The sequence below is a fragment of the Mus musculus genome, chromosome 18 (genome assembly GCF_000001635.26).
Source record: "Mus musculus strain C57BL/6J chromosome 18, GRCm38.p6 C57BL/6J".
NCBI lineage: Eukaryota > Metazoa > Chordata > Mammalia > Rodentia > Muridae > Mus > Mus musculus.
The window spans coordinates 44505589-44525921 of NC_000084.6; the positions used below are offsets into that span (position 1 = coordinate 44505589).

Below are 20333 nucleotides of genomic sequence, written 5' to 3' on the forward strand. Positions count from 1 at the left end.
GGAGGTGGGTGGCTATGGGGGACTTTTGGTATAGCATTGGAAATGTAAATGAGCTAAATACCTAATAAAAAATGGAAAAAAAAAATCTAAATGACTCCTGCCTCTTCTGCTTAGTCACCTTTACTTCCAAAACGACCGTGGCAAGATTTGATGAGAAGTAATAGAATTCACTTTCAAATGCACTGTATTGGGGAACTTTCTCCTTTATTCGATGGCTGGGGTTATCTAAATTCTAAGTTGCTTGTTTTATTCTTCTAGTCCTAGGACAGTGCTCAGGAGCCATTGTCCAGAAGGGGCAGCAAAGATCTTGCAGGTGATGATGGCAAAGAAAAGAAAAAGGGGTTTTGATGAAGTAAAGAGATGACTGACTGCTACTGTTTTGGTAAACCAGCAAAAAACACTACAGCAAAGTCCATCGAAAATCCAGCTTGAGGAAACCTCTGGGTTCCTAATGCAGGTTCACAAATATAGCAACCATAATGAAATGGATGCTTTTTAATGATTTCCTATAATGGTGTTTATATATGGAAGCTTTTTACCCTATTGAAGCAATTTAATTGGAAAATGGCAAAGGAAGAAGAGGCAGGCAGCCAGTTCCAATCGACAAGCACGCTGACTATACTCTGCGCTGCAGTTTAATGAGCTCTGCCAAGTTGTCCCATAAGTGGCTGCCTTCTCTGAGGACTCAACAGAGAACACTCTCATATCTGACTCGTCTTTAAACTCACTATTTCCCATTTAATCCTCAAGTATCCCCTCCGCCATGCCTCCTGGGAAGATTCCTCCCAGGCCCCCACCTTGCAGGTCCTGACCCCACTGTGGGTCTTTTCTATCAAACTATTCAAATCGCCCAAAGACTATGACAAGGACAGGATGGCATCCATTGCTACTCAGGCACTTGACGTGCCCTTGAACTCCATTAGATTGGCATACAAGGTTGTCCAGAAATCCAGGTTGTCAGAAATGCAGCCTGCATTCCAGTGCGAGACCATGGCTGGCAATGTGCAAGGAAATAAAAGCAAACGTAGCCTTTCCAACGACTCCAGGTGAGAGGACGGGGCATGAGACAGATGCTGCAGACATGAGAAGGAGAAAGCTACGTGTGCCTTGTAGCAAGGGGCACTCCCTACAGAAGAGAGAGCTCACACACATCTTGGAGGGCAGAATCTGGTCAGGTTGAAGAGAGAGTCAGAGAGGGTAAGTGTGAACAGAGTGGGAGGACAGAGAGGAGGAGCGGAGCAGTGTGGTAGCGAGTGCCCCAGGCTTCATGGGACCCTGTGGGGGGGAGTCGAGATGTCAGCCCAGGTTTAAGATATTTGAATGTAGGAATGTAGCCATCTGATGGCAGAATGTGTGCCTTTCAGCCCTGGTACCTAATGCAGCACACAGCATGTTTGCAGCATCAGAACCTTCCACAGCACAGTGAGTTTGCAGCTCCATTACCTAACGTAACACACTGTTCGGCAGTCCCAGTATCTAAAGCAGCCCCCCATCACTTTGGAAGACAGAAGACTAAAGGCTCCTCTGAGAGAGTAGGGAATCCATTATGACACTGGGCAGAGGCCACGCCCTGACAGGGCTCAGTACTGCTAGGACTCTGTGCAATTAACATACATTTCCAAGTGAGGTACAGGGTAGAAGAAAACATCTGAAATGAATGATGAGGGACAGCGGAGAAGCCTCACCCTGCAGACAGACAGCTGTGAGCCCCGGCCTTGGGGAATCAGTGCGACAGATGCACTGTCATGTCAGGAGCTCTGAGACATCTCCCAGGAGAGAAGCCCATTGAAGTGGGTTTGTGCCTGCATTTCCCAAACTTAATTATGTGACTTTGTCAGACTGTGGGTCACCTATTAATTTCATAAGATACAATTTGAGAGAAACAAATGCAGGGGTCGGTGTAGTCCTGGTACTCTGCAGTGACAGAGATACTGTCACTGTTGGCTGTTTGAACTTGTTTGGCTGCCCGTGGCTGCACACTGGAGTCTGGAATAAGAGGCAGCTGAGCATAGACAATTACAATACTGATATGAACTTGGTGTGTGAGACTTTTGCCTAAGGGTTGGCTGGTGGCAGATGGCTGTGTGTGCTAGAACATTAAGTCTCGACCTTGGGTTCAGAAGTATTTGAGGGAGACAACCTGGGCATAAAGCAAACCGACCTGAACCCACACCCAATACATTATCTTCCAACTGCTAAGCCTGGGCAGTATTTTCACTCTTGTGCACACTGCTGTGTGGCTTAGGCTGGTCTCACTTAGGATGCACGTCTCTCAATGGCTGAAGTGACTAAATCTATCTTATTTGCCTTCTCAGCATTTCAGAATGCCAAGTACTCATTCATTGTCCCATCATATCTTAAAACCAAGATACTCCTCTCAGACAGGCCAATAGCCACATTCATTCATTTGTTCATTTCAATAGGATCTTTTAACACATGCCACAAGTCGGGCCCTAGGACTAGTAGATGAAACAAACACCATACAACTGCCTAGTAAAGTTTAGTGGGATAGTCAGCCATGCAAGTAATGACGTGATCTAGAATTTAAATATACTATAAGAAGAAGAAAACTACCGAATCAACAAAATCAGCACGGGTACCCATACACTCTGAGGTTTGCTAAGAGTGTTCATTTACCCTAGAACTGAATTGAGAGGAGGGTCCCCTGGCTCCTGCTGAGTACTGCTACTAGCTGTGGCTCAGTCTCCAGCTGACTTCATTTGTCCACACATCAGCTACTGCTTTAGTCACCACCGGATGTCTCCCACCAAGTTTTCTGCATCCCAGCCACTCAGCTGGACATCCCAATCTCAGTATCGACTCTGCTCTTAAGCATCTCTAACCCAGATATCTCGAATCACCTCGAAATCATGACCTCCAAAAGGCAGCTGATCACTACCTGTCTCTATGCAAAACAGAACGAAACTGAGAGTAAATCACCCGCCCCCTCCCACCACGTTCCCACATTGATGCGCGACCTCGCCACCTGTACACTGTGCACACGAATCTTATGAGACACCCACACTCATGCCTCTGCTTCCAGACTTCTTTCAGTTCTTAAGCAAATCTTGCCCAATTAATAACTTTTCTATACCCATCTTTTATTTTTGGTCCTACATTTCAACTGTCACCCTGTAAGAATCTGGCCTACCTAGACTTTTTAAAATGATTTCTTGAAAAGTTTCCCCAACACACTCTTGATCTCTGGACTTGCTTCCCACTCTGTGGAGTGATTCACGATGCAGCTGATCATCTCACTCCTCTCACCACTGGGAAATCCCTTAGCAGCTTCTGATAGGCCTTTCAGGTAAAGACTCCAACACGTTCTACAAGACTCTGAGCGGCTCCTACCTATCTCTGCAGCCTTCATCCTCACATAACAATGGTTCTTCGCCTTCCTGATATATTCCCCATTCTCACTAAATGCCCTCAGCTCCTCCTTTACCTGTTTAATTGCCAAAGACTCCCCCAGTCTTAGTTCACATGCTACTTCCTAGATCGAGACTTTCTTAGGACCTTGGACTGATTGGATTCATTTGGTATTTTCACAGTACCATGATGTTATAGTACTTATACGGCTGTGCAATTAAACATATGTGTAATAGCTGATTAAAATGTCGCTTTCCAACTCAATTTTCAGTTCCATGAAAACTCAACATGTGTCTCATCTTTCTCCTTGCTCTTCTGCCACCTCTTCACTATCTCCAAAGACATGGAAAGGGTCACTCTTCTGACTTCACACCTGTTCAATCATAGAGATAGATCACTTAGGCTCAGACACTGTCAAATACTCAACCGCAGTCTGTCTGGAGACTCCAACAGGCCTTCCCTGGCAGACGAGTGGTTTATAACCCTTCAACTCTTAGACTCTCACACGATTTGGTAATAAACAAATTTTATACAGCAACACTGTCACTCTACTGCTTTCCTGCTGGCTTTTCTTTCTAAGAGGCTGTATAAGCTAATTCCCAAACCCACTGATAGGCCATGGCCTGCAGCTGGTATCTCCACTTGGTTATTTTGTTACTTAGTTCAACCATAATAGTAACAATTCTCTCAATTTGTCTCTCAAATTTCTTACCAAGGAATACAATCATCCTCTTGGATCAACATGGTGAAGACATTTTGGATCCCTCCTTCTTAGTTAAGATCCTCTTGGCTTCTGCTACTGCAAAGCTTTGCTGCCCACTCCATCCCTCCCACTCCCGCCACAGCAGTTCTGGAGGAAGCTGTAACTAGAAATACTGCAACAGTCTTCAACACACCTCCCTGCTTCTAGAATGCTCAAGCAGAGGTGACACATGTTTGAATCATGGTCTCATCAAAGAAGAACACTAGCTCAGCTCTCTCGTTCATTGTGACCAATAAGGTAGTGAAGCCAGAATATTTGTCCCTCGTTGTACCTCTTAAATATATAAATCTTCGTTTGGGCTGTCTTGTGTTTCTGGGGTTTCTCTTACAGCCCAGAAACTAAACTCCTGTTTAGCAAGAGGCCTGGGAAGACTCACCCATATCAGCAGTGACCATAGTAGACTGGTTCTCAGGGATGGACACAGAGGTCTGGTCTTGGTCCACACTTCTGGAGTCTTCATTAACCTCTTGTTGACTCTGGCTGAGCTCTGACCGAAGTTCTGAGTACTCATCTTCCTCCCTGCAAGAAAGGAGAGTCATCTATAATTGAGTGAAACTGTAGTCAGACCATGGATAGATGGAAGATGTACAGAGAATCCTTGGAAAGGATTTGTAAGGAACAAGCAAAGATGTTCAAAAGAAAACAGTTTTCTATTCCAGGCTGTGGGCACTAGGTTCCCCTCCAGGCCACACAGATGGTTATAGCTAAGATGATGTAGTGTGCAAAACTTCAGGGTTTCTTGTGCATCCACTGTTACATACCGAACAAAACTTCTCTTCAAAGATTTCCTGGAAAGGTTAGAGTTTTTTATCCCCTCAAATTAAGAGATAATAAAGAACATAGTATGCCAACACTGAGGCTACAGTGACCAAAATAATGAAGAATATCAGAGACTGGAAATTACACACCCTCATCTGAAGGGTCCCACTGGAGCCTTCCTTTCTAGAACTTAACACAGAGAGGAGATGAGTTGAAGTTACTGAGAAATCTCATGTGTGCAGCTTAACTGGACTCTGGGTGGACAGATGAGCATAGCTACATGTGGTGGTTTGAATGAAAATGGCCCCCATAGACGCATAGGGAGTAACACTATTGGAATTGTGTGGGCTTGGTCGAGTGGGTGTGGCCTTGTTGGAGTGGGTGTGGCCTTTTGGAATGAGTGTGTCACTGAGGATGGGCTTTGAGGTTTCAGATGCTCAAGGCAGGTCTACTCTCTCTACTGCCTGCTGATTCAGATGCAGAACTCTCAGTGATCTCTCCAGCACCATGTCTGCCTGCATGCTACAATGCTTCTCGCCATGACAATAATGGAATAAACTTCTGAATGGCAAACCAGCCCAAACTACATGTTTTCTTTTATATAAGGTGCCACGGTCCTGGTGTCTCTTCACAGCAATAGAAACCCTAATTAGGACACTAAGAAATAACACACTTAGGTTCCCCAAAAGAGAGGGGCAAGAAGAGTGCCTTGTAGAAGAGATTTCATCCAGTGCTCTGTGTCCCTGATTTTTTTCTTTGCATTTACAGATAGAAGGCAGCCATGAAGCACAGATGTTTTATTCCCATGCGTTCACTCATCTTGTCTCAGCCCTTCATGGTTATTCAACCTCTGAGCTATGCTGTCAGCAAATAGCTTCTAAATGGAATGTGTATCTCAAAGTGCCTGCCTCGGCTCCTCCATATTCCAGCACCATACAAGCCACACAGACATGAAGAGGAGACTATTATTCTCTTGGAAGCATTTATTTTGCAAATGAACCCAAAGACTACATCATCAAAGGATTTAATCGTGGGCATAGAAAGCTCACTCGTGTCTACTTACTCTGAGGGAGAGGGTATCAATGAAGGAAGCTAAGAAGAAAATAAGAGTCACCAGCCTCAACCTCCTTTTAAGCTGACAGGAATCAGCGAGGGAACAGAGGATGCAAAGTTTGGGTTTTGAGTAGACCAAGGTGGTGAGTGGCTTGGGGAAGAGGGATACCTCAGATACACTTTAACATCTCTCTAAAGTTCTTGGTTCTCTCAACAAAGCAATCTTCTCTTAAGGGATTTACCTGCTTCATAAATGGCCCATGCTGAATAAGAGGCCATGCTGAATAAGAAGGCCACTTAGAAAATTAGGAAGATTTTCAACAGTTACAAAGCCTCTGGCTATACAAAATATTGGTTAGAATGGGAGTGAAGGTAAAAATAAAAACGGGTTAATAAGCTACGAGTATTAATTATTTAGACATCTACACGGGTCAACAATAATTAGGTTTAGGTGAGAAAACAATTAAAGAGTAGTGTTCTTATTAGTCATCTTTTGATCTAGAGGGTAATTGTGACTGATACATCAGCTCTTGCTTTAGTCAGCATTTAAAATTGGCATGGCAGATTCTGAACACATGGTTCCTGCCAAATCTGCTTTATATCGAATTACTTCCAGGGGTAATTTTATAAAGGAGTAACTAGGGAGAGGGTGTGAGAAGGAAACATAATGAGGGAGATATCCCCTCTGGGGTGTGTGGGAAGGGGAATGACGTCATCCTCAAGATGACACCTGGGGCTGGAGGCTCTTCATGTGATGAAAGCTAACAGAGGATCCCATTCAAGGTATCAGAGCACCAAGATGAACAATGGACAGCAGATGGGGGGATGCCATCTTCTGGGAGGCAGACATATCCACAGACCTTTCTAACTTGAGATGTCTAGGAGGGACCATCACTTCAGGTTGGGAGACAATGAGCATGCGCACAAGCTCAGAGCTTTGAGGTGTTGAGCAAGGTGTATTGTAGAGCTGTTACCAAAGTGGAGCAGGAGCATGACTTGGCAGTGTGGAACAAAAGGAGAATTTATTATATTAGACAAAGAAAACATGGTAGCAAGTGCTTTTACCAAGCCACCTTCCTGTTCCCTATACAGTAGGTCTCAGTCTTGTACCAGATTATTTCTTGGAGGTAGGGCTGTCTCCTTTTCCCCAAATCCATTGTTAATTCCAGAGATAAGAAAATATGAGTAAACTCTCCAATGTGACTGTGTTTAGCCACAAACATAAAAGTTTAGATAAACTGGTCATCCACGGGTGGGTAGTTGCTGAAATGAAATTACCAAGTCTCAAGTGTCTCTCCTTGGGATGGAAAGGATCACCTCACAGGATTCCAAATGCCTTCAGCTCTGTGCACTAAGCAGCAGCTCAGAAGTGCCTCAAGGGGCTTCGTTTAGACTTGCTATCATTAGCACTTGCTTCTAGTTGTATCAGAAAATATAACAAAGTATCCTAGGGTGGCAGGTTCTAGAACATGCACACACACAGCCACATGAGCCAGAATCCATATTCTAAAAATAGGACATCTGAAACATGGCTATGAGGTGTGACTGATACATTATGCAACTATTGTGCAGGGCAACCTAATTCCTTAGTTTAGAACCAATGAAATAATAATCGTATATTGTGGCCAGTGGACTTAATTCACAGTAAAATTATTTAGTCATAAGAGGGAAAAGTTGATAAAAAGTATAATTCTCATGTGCTCCAGACCTGGAGCTGAGCTTTCTGTGCAGCTGAGAAATGCCAAGAAATAGGACATCAAAAGCTAACTTCATGCACATCCATTTTTGCCACAAGCCTGACACTCATCGGGAGACAGCCTGGATGGTTGCTCATTGGTTTTCATGACTGTCAGTCAGTTACAATTATCAAACCCATCCCACCTGAGCCAATCGGTTTTTCAGTTTTTTAATTGATCTACATTCTATCTTTCTTACAATGAAATGCAGATCTTCCCTGAAATGGCTGATATATGAAAGAAATATATTCCTTTCGATTCTCTTAAAGATTCCATTGCAGAAAATTGGTAGTAAATTGGGGTAAGGTCTGGCTTTCTGAACTTCTCCCTCCTGCTTCCCTTACAGAGGAGAGGAAGACAGAGCTCATGAATGAGCCTTCAGGTAAGCAACTAAGCCCAGGAAATGTGAATCAATAGAGTAACATTCCATTCTTCAGATCTGATCTAAGAGCCACAGACAAGGATTTATGGTACTCAGCAGGGCTTAGGTACATCACACAGGGGGACAGAGGAAGAGAAATATGGTCCTTCTGGATTTTAGTTCTCTTTTTAGGCCCTCAATTAAACAGAACACCACATTTTGTTAGGGAGATAAAGAGCTCGTGGTCACTTTTAGAGACACAGCACATGGTTGCCTTGTGGGTTGAAAATTCAAGAAGAACACTTGGGGTCCTGAAGGAGCCCTGAAAGCCTAGCTGGTAGATGACACCACAGGAGACTGCGATATCAGAGACTGTCTTACTCGGGGAGGTGGCACCTGCAGAGGGCTTCAGTGCTGATGCAAAGATCACAGAAACAGGGAGTTAGTAGTTGGAGGGTAGGAGCTATCTAGAATGGAAAGTGCTGGAAAGACCCATCATGTGACCCAAGGCTGAGGACAGAAGTCAGCAGGGGAGGGTAAGGGCTAAGACATGCAGTGTTCTCAATGGTCAAAGAGGCCTCCAGTAGAAATAGTGAGAGAGATTAGGCCCAGTGCTATAGAAACAGATCCCCAAATAAGAAAGGATTCTTAACTTAAAAAGTCATTAGTGGGGGAGCATGGTTAGACCCACCCGTAATACCTGCACAGAAGAGGCCAAAACAAGAGAATCAGAGGTTGTGGGCATCTATTATAGTCGTTTTGGTGGGCCTAGACTTGATGACCTGTAAGTAGCATTCCTGTGTGGTGCCTGCTTCATGCTCCTGCCTCGAGTTCCTTCCTGGGCTTCCGTTGATGGAAGAATTGTAAGATGAAAAAAACCATTTCTCCCTCAAGTTGCTTTTGGTGCTTTTCACAGCAATAGAAAGCAAACAAGGAATATATATATAACATAAAAATATATGTGGTGGCCTGGCCTGGGAGGCCATGTGCATAGCATGTGTGGGGCACTGGGTTCTATTCTATCTCCCAAAGAGAGGGAGGGAAGTGGGGAGGAGAAGGAAGGGGAGGGGAGGAGCTTGGGAAGAAAGACAGAAATCATTAGCATCTTCTGCTGCTGGAGCTGCCAAAACAGAACACTGCAGACTGGGTGGCTTAAACAACAGAAATGTGTTTCTGAAGGCTGGAAAGCCCAAAAGCATTGCCAGCACGGTCATTCTCAGGAGGGGTCCTCTGTCTGGCTTGCAGATGGCCCGCCTCCTCATTCTGTCATCACATGGCTGGGAAAGGCCAGCTCTCCGGTGTCGGTGTCTCTCCTTAGGAAGGCAGGGTCCCACGGGGACAGCCCTACCTTCGTGACTTCATCTTCCGCAAAGCCCATCTACGCACACCACACCCTGGTGAGGAACAGATGAGGAAGGCAACTTTCAGTCCATTGGGGTTTGGGGGAAAACTGCTGGGGCAAGAAGCCAGGCAGTACTGAGTTCTGAGCTTTCCAAGAAAGGACGAACACAGCTGAGTCTACAGGGTTAGCAGGGAAAGGCTGGTGTTACAAGCATTGCTTATGGGAAAGAAATGATCTCATGTTCAGTTTGCTTAGACATCATTCTTTTTTTCTTCTTCTGGGATCCAAAGAGCTCTATGGTCATATTCTTCTCATATTTTCTGTTCCATTATATAATCTCCCCAAGTCAAACTAAACATCTTTTAAAAGGCAGTCACAATACACAGAGAAGTGAAAAACCACATGTGCGGTATGCTGCGTGCCCACTATGTTTAAAAGATTCAACAGAAAGAAATTCCAAAGGACCTATATGCAAAATGTTCAGTGTTTGCCTCTAGGAGGTGGGATTTGGGGTGCAGTCGGCAGGGATCAGTTAGAAAAACAAACTGTACTAGAAGATTCAAGCAGTCAGCATTGCATCCAGGCAGGTCTGTGCTTGCAAAGCTGATGGAAGAATGGAGAAAAGATAGAGGTGGGTAGGTGGCGGCCACCAGGAGCTGTCAGTCTTGTCACCTTGGCTCTGGTCTCCCTGTTGCTTCTGCTATATATCTGTCCAGAACTTTGTGCCTGGCCCATCAAGACAGACCCGTGCATCTTCAGGTCTGCTGTCACTATCTTGGCCTAGTAGGAATGGCTAATGTCTTCAGTTCCTCCCAGATCCATGTGGACATACGTCATCACCAGACTGAAAGCCATCCAGGACACACCTGGAAAGGGGGACTGGGAAGTAGCCCGGGGCCCAGAATTCCTTTGAAAGAACAGGGAATGGTACTTGGGCCAAAGGACAGCCATTATAGTCCACACTTGATGACTGCTCAGTTATCATCAAATAAGCCCTCTGGATCAGTTAAGTTTCTCAACCACAAAAGCAATAGCATCAGCCTTCTGTAATGGTCCCTCTGGTCAATGGAATGAGTTCAGCTGCTCCTCTAAATGGGAGAACCACTTCATATCAGCTACCGTACCTACTGCCAGGGGACCTCCTCTAGCCAATGGCAAACCTGAGTAGCCTCCAAGAGACAAGTTTCATTACATACAAGTAGCAAAAAACCAAGAGGAGATATAAAATGCACATATACAAAACCAGAAAATTATGTATACTTTAGCCACTATTTCGACAACTAGTCATGAGGCTGGAGCTGTCATTGCTGAAACATCCTTTATTTATTTATTTTTTCCCCCTACTGCAAAATCTGTTTCTTTTGCTTTGGTCAGTGCCTCACTTTAGTTATAATTAGTTATTCTATCCTTACTTTTGTCCAGATTTATTTTATGTGTATGAGTGTTTTCCTCTCATGTATGCATTCACACCACATGGTGTGTTCCTGATGCCCCTGGAGGTCATACAGAGGTACCAGATCCCCACACTGGAACTCAAGGTGCTCTGAGCCACTACAGAGGTTCTAAGAATGAAGCCCATGTGCTCCACAGGAGCAGCAAGTTTTCTTAACCACCAAGCCATCTCTCAAGCCCAGAATTCGTGTTTTCCAGAGTAAAGTATTTCAGACTCTTTATTCTTTAAAGGCCTGCCCCTGTATTGGCTTGCTCTAATCTATTAACTTTAACTGTTCACAATTTCTAGCCAGTAGCCTAGCAAGTGCCAGGTTTCAATTACAGTCCTAACCACCCTACAGCACAGTAGCAGCCCCATGTCGCCCTCATCTGTCACTCCAGCCCATACAATAACTACTTTTTTTTTTTTTTTTGGTAGTCCGATGGCGTTCTAAGAAACATCAAATGCTAGTCTTTTCTGTCAAACACTATAGAACCTAATTAGGACAAAGAATTCAATTCTTTTTATTTCTCTCACCTTTTTAAGACTTTTATGCAAATCTTTTTATCTTTTCCCTTGTAGACCTTTATATAAATGCTTTAATATTCCCACCCAATCAAACTTTTATGTAACGACTGCTTTGTCCCTTCCCTCACCTCCATTGCCTTGAATCTTGTAAAACTAACCAAGGTTGAAAGAGCATGAAGTCAGCCCCCAGACAATGGGGAAAACACCGTCACCACCCTCATTTAATCAGAATCAAGGGCACTTCGTGCCCCTCTGAGCTTGCCCACCCAGTCTGGGTTCTTACGCACCTTTTTAAAAACAAGTGCCTCACTGACCTACTTCTGCTTGGTTCACATGTTCCTTTGTGAGACACCAACACCAAGATTATTCTTTGGTTCTAAGAGCATGGATACCACAAAGGACCGCGTGGTTAACTGTGGAACCGTTATTATATTCTCCAGTAGATGTATGTTCCCTATAGACTTGTCAACTAGGATGTTGCAAGGATAAAAAGCAAACATTTTTGGTGTAGGTTTTTGGGAGCATAACTAAAAAGAAAATTCAAAGTTGTATGGCAATGAAGACATAGACAATTTTCCCACCACTTCTCTCCCTCTTTATCCTTGGATATCACAAAAACGATACTACAAACAGGTGCACGCTTATCCCTTATCTCGGGGGTATTGAAAAGTATAGGATAAGGCTGGAGAGATGATGGCAAGCACTTAAGATCACTGGCTGTTCTTCCAGAGGTCCTGAGTTCGATTTCCAGCAACCATATGGTGGCTTACAACCATCTATACTGGGATCTAATGCCTTCTTCTGGCATACAAACATACATGCAGGTAGAGCACACATATACATAAAATAAAATAAATAAATCTTAAAAAAAAAAGAAAGAAAAGTATAGGGTTAGCTTCATAAGTACCTGACTAATGTGACAACCAGCCCTCTCCACCTGGGGCATGTCAAGGCAGTTAAGAATTCATCTACCGTGTGTTGTTCCTGGGGTTGCCAAGACATATCAGGAGTAGAGTACAAATACAATTCCCTTAGTGCTGGAGGCTGGGGCCCTGCCGTAGCCTCTGGAGTGCAGAGGCCGGAAGAACCCAGTCTCACTGGTCCACAGAACACATCTTATAACCAGGCAGGGAGTCCCCTCCAGGAGGAGCTAGCTCATTTGCATAATGAAAACAGGTAGAATATAAAGTGACATCTGCGCAGATGTGAACGTCCTTTAAATCAGAGGCCCTGACACGTCTTTATGGTCAAGCAGCTCAGAGTTTCCAAGTGAGGCAGTCTGGCCATGACACCCAACTTAAACATCTTGAGTTTGAGTTGTCCCCTTGATAGGTGCTGCACTTATTTCACAACTGACCACACCTATCCGCTGTCACCCTCCCGAGTTTCCAAACGTGAAACTCGTTTTTAATGGAAATCGCCAATTTGCCAAACGTTCTCTGTTAGGCTTTTTTTTTTTTTTTTTTTTTTTTTTTTTTGAAATCTACTACAGTCATCTCTTTGGGCTAAAATCTTCTCACTGCTCATGTATTTCTAACCCACAATCACTCTGTGGACCAGGATCCAATTTTAAAACCTTCAAGTTCTAAATTGGAACATGAATTGATTGTGCGGCTTCAAGTCAGTGTAAAAGTTTCCATGATTTTGCCCAGAAAACAGATGCGGGTCAGCACTCTCACCAAGAAGCCCCATCATTATTGCGACTCTCAGAATTGGAACAGAATGCATCCAGAGAGAGTCTCCTGTGAGCCAGAGCTTCTCCAGGGAGGACTCAAAGCAGCTGCCTCTGAGAGTCTCTTAATTATGGCTTATGCAAATGCCTCGTGAACAGAGCACCCCTTTGCCAGGAAGGAAGGCACTGCTTGTCTGCACTGGGACGCTCCCCGTCCACCAGAGTGAACTCCTAGGCAAGTCTCCTTGGGCCACAGGGCACAGGCCGAGGACTGAGCACTGTGTGCTGCAGACTCAGGAGCCAAGTAGACCGATAAGCCAGAGAGGTGAACTCCATGACAGGCATCTTCAAAGAATGATAACTAAGCAAAACTAAGAGTCTCTAGGTTCCAACTCTACCTCCCCTCTCTCCTCTGAGCTAAACTCTTCTCCATCAGCATTCATTAAAACCTGGCTTTCTTACCAGTGAACTGATGGATCAAGCCTTGCCTTAGGAATCTAGTAAGAGGATAAGTGTCTCCACTGATAAACTACTTGGGATAAGCTCAAAATATTAACAGATTATCTAGAATCCTACATAATGCTTAGCAGTAGGCCACACTCATGAGGCTCAGAACCTCTAAGGGAGGCACAAAGTCTGGAGAAAATTTGGTGAACATAGGAGGCAGGAAAGGCATCAGACTGTTGTCTGTCTCTAAGGCTGTGGGGCATTCGCCTAGAACTTGTTAATCAACCGCTGATTCTGTACCCTTAGCAGAAAACCCACCCTATCTACCCTCTAGGATGGTTGCTGAGGATCAGAATCAGAAGGAGATAAGAGAGATCAAGGCATACGGCTCACACAGTGACTCACGGGGGCTGCTTCAACTCCAGCACAACCAAGAACCAGCACAGGTTAGACAGAGCATCCGTACCTGATGGTGGTACCTTGCAGGCGGTCTATCTTCTTGTTGAGTTCTGCAATGATACTGTGGAGTTCTGTGATGCGCTCCTCATAGCGGAGTGTCGTGCGCTCCTGGACGTCTTCATGCTCTCTCATGAGGTGTGACTGCTCACACTAGGACCAAGAACACAGAGCACAAGATGGACATGTGGTTATGTTGACACGCCTTTTTGGAGAATGAGTTTGCATTTTATAGCTTCAAACTATCACTCTCAGAACTGGTATGTCCACACAAAACAGGTACCTGCTCCAACCCCAAGCTAACCCTTGTAGCCCCAATTCAAATTTACAATGCCTTGGAAGGAGATACTGGGCTTTCTCTTCCCAACACTCCTTCCTTTTCTTTCACCCTCCGTAGAGTCACTCTTTGCCCCTAACCAAGAAATGGGCAAGAATTCATCAGATTCGTCCATTAGATTCTGAGTCTTGAGTAAATTCCCCCAAGTAATGCACATAAGTTGGCACGGAGCTGATTCATCCGCAGCCTCAAAGGGCTGTCCCTTCCTTCCTTCCACCAATTTGCTCCATTTTTGACAATATGTCTCAGTTATTTTTCAACCAAAAACACTAAGTGGTATAATGGGTGATCTGGTGGGGGAGGAGACCAGTACATGCTATCCAATATCCTCTTCTGCTGTACTGTAAACTCCCAGAAGGCAGACACTAGATATTCCATCATTTAGCCTAGCCATCTCTCCCACCCTGGTGACATATGGCCCAGCTCACTGTGGGTGATCTAGAAGTGTTATGAGATGAGAAAATGGCAACATGTCAGAGCCATGAAGGCTGCTTTATAGAAATAATAACAAAAAAAGGGCCCGAAGCTTCCCCGTGCCTATGCATTGATGGGGTAAGAATCATTGCATGCTATGAAAACATTTTTTGCAGAGGGAATTTAAACCATAAGGAATCTATTCATATTATATCTTTCTACCCTCCTCAACTCCCCTTAGGCAGTAGCAGCTGACCTCATTTACATAACAATAAAACATCCTAGGTGATGGAACAAGTGGCCTCGCTCTGGCCTTGTCTGCTACACTCAGCGGTTATTAATTTCCTGTCCAGCAGGGAAATTTTAATTTCACTTTCAACAAGGTTTTCCGAATGCCAAGAGCCATATGCGATCTCCAGTCAGCTCTGCAGGTGTGCGTTTTCAGGCCTAGTGGCAGGAAAAGGGCAAGGCGTCTTCCCTGTATCTTCCATGTTTCCAATGCTATCACTCAGGGCAGGGGCCTGGGGACCCTCTGAGCTCTAGACACACGATCAGAGCAAGCAAGGCTTATGACTGCTCTGTCGTGAAGCCTCATGGGACAGCTGCTTTCCGAAGAACACTAATGTGAACTACTGTGTTCAGTGATAACCTCAACACCAAAGAACCACACACACACACACACACACACACACACACACACACACACTCACACACACACACATACCACACACACACACACACACACTCTAAGTCAAGCTGAGAGTCAGTGGATTGAGAGAGGTAAGGATGAACATGGAACAAAGCTCACTTTTAATGGGCTGGGGACACTGCTCAGTAGCACAGCTTATGTTTAGCAAAGGTGAGGTCCTGGGTTTAATCCCAAGCACCAAAGAAAACCACACCTCTGTGGAAGCTTTCCTAAAAGAGGAATCCTGTTCCATGCATTTCAGGATTGTCCCACCACGATTCGCTAATCTTTATAGAAGAGAAGTCCACAAAATGTCAGTATGTCAAAACTCACATGGGTTACTAAATAAACAGATCCCATCTTTCTCTGAAACATCTAAGGGTAGAATACTGTCCCCTACATTCCCAAGAGAGGGGTCTATGAGCTCTCACTGCTGGTCTTTACTCCCACCCCCAAATAGTGTATGTTCTATTCATACACCTATGAAGTGCACATTCGTGTGTGATCAAACTGGAAAGGCTGGCAGGGCAGTGCCCGACTCTGCTTTAGACTCTGCTTTAGACTCTGCCACAGCCATGCTGGCTTTCAACACACAGTTCTCTTGGACCATTTTCAGTGTGATGCTTCCCACACAAGCTTCATGCGTTTCCATCATCCCTCGACAGGCCGGTGCTACCACGTAGCCTGTCAAGAAACTGCAGAACCCTACCATGAAGGAAGAGGTTCAGTGCTTAGACTTGAAAGCCAGGATGAGACAACACAGACATCCTTGCGGGACTGCTCTGGTCTACAGTCAGTGTGGGGTAGGCCTGGTTTCGGAGATACCAGATGGAGAGGGGGAGGGTGACATGTGGTACTGAGCCACCTTTGCCCTGGCTTCCAGCTGAAATGTCTGCCTGGAGGGGTGTGCAGGAACAAGAGACTACAGGAAGCCTGAAACTCAGTCAGGCACAGCACTTGCAGCTAACAGGAGGGAAGTCGGGGGAAACAACTCTCTTAGCACAGGGCAAAGATGTTTGGCTCACATCCCTACATTTCCCCACAAGTATGCTTTTTTGAAAGTAGTAGGAAGCCTCTCTGATTTAGTGTTTCCTTTAACAAATATCAGACATCTCTGGATTGCTTCAAATGTCTAGAAGACTACCTAGTGTCACAGGGGAAGGAACTGTGACAAGCCCTTTGAAGGGAACTCTGGCACTATCATCAAATGGACTAAAGGAATCCTGGGTTTTTGGAGAGTAAGAAACATGGACTTAAGTCGGTGGGGAGAAAATGTGGGTGGTGTCAGTTGCATCTCTGGGCAGTGCTTACTTCCAGGAATCAGCAGCGTCTCATGGGCTGTTAAAGCACCAATAATCAGTAGTGAATGATCGCAAGTGACAACTCAGAGATGCAGCCTCAGTTTATTTATCTCCGATTTGTCTATGTTTTTATTTAAACTTAGTCCAGCCATGGGTCTATTTTAGCCACCAGGAACCAACTCTTTGTTTTGAGGGTCCTTTATTCCTAGGCTCGGTTTCATTTATTTCTGCTTTGACCTTGACTTCTTTCCTTCTACCAATTTTGAGTTCAGTTTGTTCTGGTTTTTTGAGCATCATGATATACAGTGATGGTTTCTGTTTGTTTGTTTGTTTGTTTTTTGTTTTTGTCCTTTTATTGAGATTTCTCTTTTAAGAATATGGACATAAATTGTCATAAGCATCCTGTTTAATATTGGTTTTGCTACGTCCTACAAGCTTTGGTATATTGTACGGTCATTTTCATTTGTTTGAAAAACATTTCAAATGGACTAAGTTCCCAGTTACTCATTTACAATGTTTATGATGATGAAAGATCGAAAAGATCTTCCATGTTTTCATAAATCTATCCACACAATCCTTTTTCAAATGGTGTCTCTGTCTCTCTCACAGTCAGTGAGGCTCCACCTGGAAGATAAACATTAGCAACCCTGCTGAGGCAACCAACAGGGCCTTCACTGCACTTGGTATTGCTGCCTCCTTGGTGGGAGTGTATCTGCGCTTTTCTTCCCCCTCGGAAGCTCATATAGACCCTGTAAATCTGTTCTGACCAATGCGACGAGCAATTGAACAGCATTTTGTTAATTAGAACTCTCGTAGGATTTACCTCATGTCCTTCTCCCGGTCATAGTGAGTAGTAACCTTCCAAATGATAGAGGTTCAACGAACTTGGGTGCCTAGGTGAGGTACAGCAAGCACATGTGTGCGTGCGTCCACACATACCCCCAGCACACACTCCACACACACAGCCACACCCCCACACCTCTCCATGAGCTCCTAGTAGGATATTTGATATCTCGAATTGCTTGCTATTACTGCATAACATATCCGACTGATCAAATCACTTTGTACAGACTCAACATGAAGTGACTGTTCTATTTATTGTAGCCCAGGTAACAGGTAGATACTGCTAAAACAAACAAACAACAAAAAGACAAGAACTGACCAACAAAAGTTTTCTCTTATTCTGGTCAAGTCACCTGAGAACTGAATCCCTAAGCTCTCTCCTTCATCCTCCGTCAGCTCCTTATGGGCCTCAATAAACACCAGGGAGTTTTATGCCCAATAGCACCAGACAGGAGCTAGAAGATATAGACATCCTCATCTTCATCCCGAAAGAGGACAGAAGCACCCAAGTTCACATACTGTGAAACTGGGCAATGCTGGCTTCTGTTAGCAGCTCTGGCTACCTGTCAATCATTCAGTGATGACTTATCAGGTGCCAGGAAGGAATAGCAGGAGTTTCTCATGGGACCCTTACCAGCTAGGTAGTATTATTTTATTTGCTTTAGCATACACAAGCGCTTGCTACATTTCCAAAGAAAAAGGCAAGAAAGAGCTTGAAACAGCGTGCCTCTGCTTTTTCTTGCATTGTTGCAGTAATTGCATTTCTGGGCTCTCTCTTTCCATCCATCCTAAATTCAATTTCTGACTGATGCTACCAGAAAGCCAAAGCCAGAGACCCCGTGGCTGCAGCGGCTTGCCTCGACGTTTGTAGAGGTCAATGTCACTGGGACTCTAGATTTCTTTTTCACCACAGCTACAGACTTGCAGCTTGTGATTCGATAAGAGAGTGCTTTGTTTTCTCCTGGATTTTTATCTGCTATTTGATATATATCCTGAGCTCCGGTTCAAGACCTTAACCCTGTCATGTTAGGGAGGAATAAAAATCCATATAAATACCTGCATCCAGCCATCTAAATGGCTGGGGCTATGCACAATAATGATTAATAAAAACAAACAAGGGGGCCAGTGAGAAGGCGCGAAAGGTAAAGGAGCTTGTGGCTAAGTTGAAGGACCTGAGTTCAATGTCTGGGAGCCACACAATGGAAACAGAGAACCAAGTCCTGGACTTTGTCCTCGGGCCTGCACAGGTACGCTGTGGCATGTGTGTGCACAAATACATACACATATGTAAACAAACATGTGATACAAATTAAGTAATCTAACAAGCAACAGCATCATTTCAACTGCTGAGAATAAAACATCTCTGCTAGTGATACAATCCCAAAGAAAGCCTAGAGCCAGCCCTGCCTGGGCATATGAGGCCCATAGGAAAAGCCTGTGCAGTGCGGGATACTGGGGAGCTTTACGGTTTTGTTAATGCTCTTTGCCGGGTTTTACCTTACACCACTGAGGCCACTGATCTTTAATCATCACATTTGTCTCAGCTGTCAAACCTAAGAGCATTATGAACTGGCTTCTCGAAAACACACGATACCGTCAGGAACGTGTTAACCCTCTCAGCCATCCTGGAAAGGGGGTCAGCACCTCTCCCCTTTAAAATATGGCAGGGTGGGGTGATGCTTTGTCAGGGTCACGCTGGGCTGGTCACCACTAATGGTACTCACAGGGTAAGCCAATTCTGATTCTAAGTTCTGCCACAGTCCTCCTTAGAGGAAAGCAAGCCAGGAAGAGAGAGAGAGAGAGACAAACTCATCAGCCATGGAGGAGCAGAGCTGGAGAGGTCACCATGTCACCACAGAACACTAATCGCAAAGAAGAAAGGATGGAGGAGCTAACAAAGAAAATGCCTGCAAAGTGCATCTTCATCTCAGGGGGAAATGCATGTGAAAGAAAATACGATCTCTGTTCCATGTCATTGAAAGTACATGATTTCTTTCTTAAAAGCCAAGGTGTGACAACTCAGGGGGCTTGCTTTTGGGAGATGAGAGAACTTCAACACAGGACGCATCTCTGCACTGCTCCTTTGAACTTGGATGCAAGTGCAAGCGCAGGTCTGTGCGCCTGCTCAGTTGGAGAGGTTAGGGATGTATTCCTTGTCTTACGCTTGCAGCAATTGGTTGCACAGCCAAGCAGCAAAGAACTAATCCTGTCTTTCCCGTTTTATTGGCTCCTTACTCAGCTCTTCACTTCCAACCTAGGGCTATTTGTAAAATTCCATCTAGGATCGATTTCCTAACATAGGAAACCTACTATTATTCAATCAATTCCAGTGTTATCAATAATTATTGAACAGATGCTGGGTTTCTTCCAGGGATCCCCAGTGAAGGTAACCACCATTTACAGTAAGTTTACAATTTGGTTCAATCGTGACTATAGTATTTGGACATGGTAAAACTTCCTCCAGCCACAGAGGAAACTTCACGGGTGTTTGCTCTTGCAGAAGCTGGGAAAGCTTCAAGCATGCATCATTTACTGAGGCACACAACAAGAGAGCACAGCACAGCCAGCTCATTGCAGTTATCCTTTCTAGAAAAAAAAAATCTATCTTTGTAAGGGAATCAGAATAGCTCGGCTGACATTTTCTCGTGTTCTCTTTCCTAGATCCTAGGGTGTTTTGTTTTGTTTTGTTTTGTTTTGTACTTTGAAAAGCATCTCTAGTGAAGTGTGCAGAAGGTGACTCTTGAGACTGGTGTATGAATGCAAATAGAGGTTGGTGGCTTTTGAGCATGATTGGTATCATCAGGGGTACAAACAGCCATCACAAGCTATTAT

At 44.6% G+C, this 20333-nt stretch overlaps 1 protein-coding gene across 7 annotated transcripts in view; it reads right to left on the reverse strand.

Moving 5' to 3' along the window:
• The window catches only part of Mcc (mutated in colorectal cancers), a 387123-nt gene that overhangs the window by 80529 nt on the left and 286261 nt on the right, over window positions 1-20333 (reverse strand). For all 7 annotated transcript variants that reach the window (NM_001085373.1, NM_001085374.1, XM_006526024.4 and 4 more), the window contains 2 exons: window positions 13929-14071; window positions 4509-4651 (listed from right to left, as the gene is read on the reverse strand). In NM_001085373.1, coding sequence (NP_001078842.1) covers window positions 4509-4651; window positions 13929-14071 — 286 coding nt within the window. The remainder of the gene's footprint in view (window positions 1-4508; window positions 4652-13928; window positions 14072-20333) is intronic.